At 39.8% G+C, this 2,500-nt stretch overlaps 1 protein-coding gene across 1 annotated transcript in view; it reads left to right on the top strand.

Moving 5' to 3' along the window:
* The first annotated feature begins 1,298 nt into the window (after positions 1-1,298).
* LOC137652716 (uncharacterized) overlaps positions 1,299-2,500 on the top strand; it is a 17,798-nt gene continuing 16,596 nt past the window's right edge. Inside the window, exon 1 of the mRNA XM_068386120.1 lies at positions 1,299-1,779. Within this exon, the coding sequence (XP_068242221.1) occupies positions 1,704-1,779 (76 nt within the window). The 5' untranslated portion in view covers positions 1,299-1,703. The remainder of the gene's footprint in view (positions 1,780-2,500) is intronic.

Genomic DNA, 2,500 nt, shown 5'->3' with positions numbered 1-2,500 from the left:
CCAGACATTGTACCGTAAGGAGTCCGACGGGGGTAGAGTTAAAATAGGCTCATATAGCCACACCAGATGGGAATAAAAAAGAATATAATCCATTAATTCAGGGGGAATCCAAAAGCTAGATGAGAAATTCAAAGTAATAAATCAGAAGCTCTCTCTCTCTCTCTCTCTCTCTCTCTCTCTCTCTCTCTCTCTCTCTCTCAAAGCATTGGTTGTTGTGATATATACCTTATAATATTTATTTCCCGCTTTTTTTATTTATGTAAGTTCGTTTAATGACACAATCATTATACTTCACAATGAATAACAGCCACAATGTTGAAAATAATCAATAATTCATAGCTTTTATTTTCCTAACATTTCTCAACCTCTACTAATCCATGTACTTATCTCTGTCCATTCATGTGTTTACAACTCTTTTAATAACTCTAACAATATACGCTTAACCACAAATCTCTTCCCTCTTCTATTTTCTCTTTTTCCACACCGATACATTCTCTAATCTGTGAAATTAAGCTTAGAAAGTGGACGACGGCCTTAAGAACCACTTGACGTCACGAGCCGTGAAACCCTCACAGATGACTCGTAAACAAAACATTGCTTCTTCTTCTTCCAAGACACAGTTTGGATGAAAGAGCTCCTGGAAACTCTTGCTTAATGAATCCCTAACCCCTTAGCCCCCATTCCCTGCTGTGTTGGCCAGAGTAGGGAATGCATTTAGGCGTTTACAAGAGAAGGATGTGGCAATCAGGATTGCTACGCTGTAAAGGAAACTTAGGAAAGGTGTGGTATGGGGAAATAGGGCTAGGGCGGTACAATAATAGGTCAGGAAGGATGCTCATAAACTCCCTTCCTCTTTCATATATTGGCGAGTGTGAAAACAACGGTAAATACCTCTAGTTTTAAACCACCCTCTTTTCTATTCCCTCCCTCCCCCCTCCCACCCCTCTCTGTTTAGATTCCATCAACGGGAAAGGATGATTTGACAAAAGGGAGCTATGAGAGCGAGAGCCGTGGTCAGTCCCGCCCTCCCGGGATGTCGGCCGCCAGCCAATCAGCGGAGGGCTTCCTAAGCTGGCGGCGCCTAAAACTAGGACGGCGATTGGCCGAAGCTTACGGCTGTGGAATTTGCAAAGAGGGCCTTTGTCATGCCGAAGGATACAAACGGCTCGCGCCGTAAGGGCGATTCCCGCACGGCATTAAACGGAACTTTGAGCCGTAAAGGAGTTGACCATCGGGTGATTGTAATAGGTGGTTGTTCACTTCCAGTAACGGGTAACGAAAGAGAGCGAGAGAGAGAAGGGTGAAACGTGGCTCTAATGGTCCATGTGACAAACTGTAGAGACACAGTTGTAATGATATTCTCACTGCGGTAACAGTGCTCGGTGGGGAAGGGAAAGACTTGTACCTTAGAGTTAAAGATCTTGAAAGTTAGAAACAAGAGGGGGAAAGTGACAGACTTCAGCGAGGATTTTGGGCACAAGATTACGCGCGAAATATATCAACGCTTTTGGCGCGAAATAAATAAGGAAGATTGCGCGCGAAAAAAAGGGGACCTGGGGGATCTCGTTGGCAGCATTTTTATCAGAGCAAATAAATCTAACCAAAAGGAGGATCTGAGTCATTTATTAGAAGAATTTGCAGTGAATATGTCGAAGTAACTCTTTCGACTAACAATGTCATATCTCCGTTGACAGAGTTGAAAGATGCCAAGTCGGAACATAGCGACCAGCATGTTTAATGCCGTGGCCATAGTATCTGCCCTGCACCTCCTCTCAGAAGGTAAGTTGAACGTTTCTCTTCTTTTCTTGTGTTGCATTTTAACCTTTAAGCTTCTCAACCTCTTCGTAAACCTATCTTGTTATTTTGAAGTTTTCTATAGTTTATATATGAAAGATTTATTTTGATAGTGTTATTATTAAACTTTTCTTGTGGTATATTTAATTATTTTCTTTCCTCGCTGAGCTATTTTCTTTGATGGGGCCCTTGGGCTTCTTTTCTTATGTGTTCCATTTTAACCTTTAAGCTTCTCAACCTCTTCGTTAACCTATCTTGTTATTTTGTAGTTTATCATAGTTTATATATGGAATATATATTTTGATATTGTTATTATTATTAAACTTTTCTTGTCATATATTTTATTATCTTCTTTCCTCACTGATCTATTTACTTGATGGGGCCCTTGGGCTTATAGCATCCTGCTTTTCCAACTAGGGTTGTAGCTTATTGATATTGTTATTATTATTAAACTTGTCTTGTGGTATATTTCATTATTTTCTTTCCTCCCTGAACAATTTTCCCTGATGGGGCCTTTGGGCTTATAGCATCATGATTTTCTAAATAGGGCTGTAGCTTATTGATAATGTTATTATTATTATTAAACTTCTCTTGAGGTATATTTACTTATTTTCTTTCCTCACTAAGTTATTTGCCCTGATAGCATTGTGATTTTCTAACTAGGGTTGTAGCTTACTGATATTGTTACTATTATTATTAAACTTCT

This window comes from Palaemon carinicauda, chromosome 14 (assembly GCF_036898095.1).
Source record: "Palaemon carinicauda isolate YSFRI2023 chromosome 14, ASM3689809v2, whole genome shotgun sequence".
NCBI classification, from domain to species: domain Eukaryota; kingdom Metazoa; phylum Arthropoda; class Malacostraca; order Decapoda; family Palaemonidae; genus Palaemon; species Palaemon carinicauda.
This window is presented reverse-complemented; position numbering and strand designations above follow the sequence as displayed.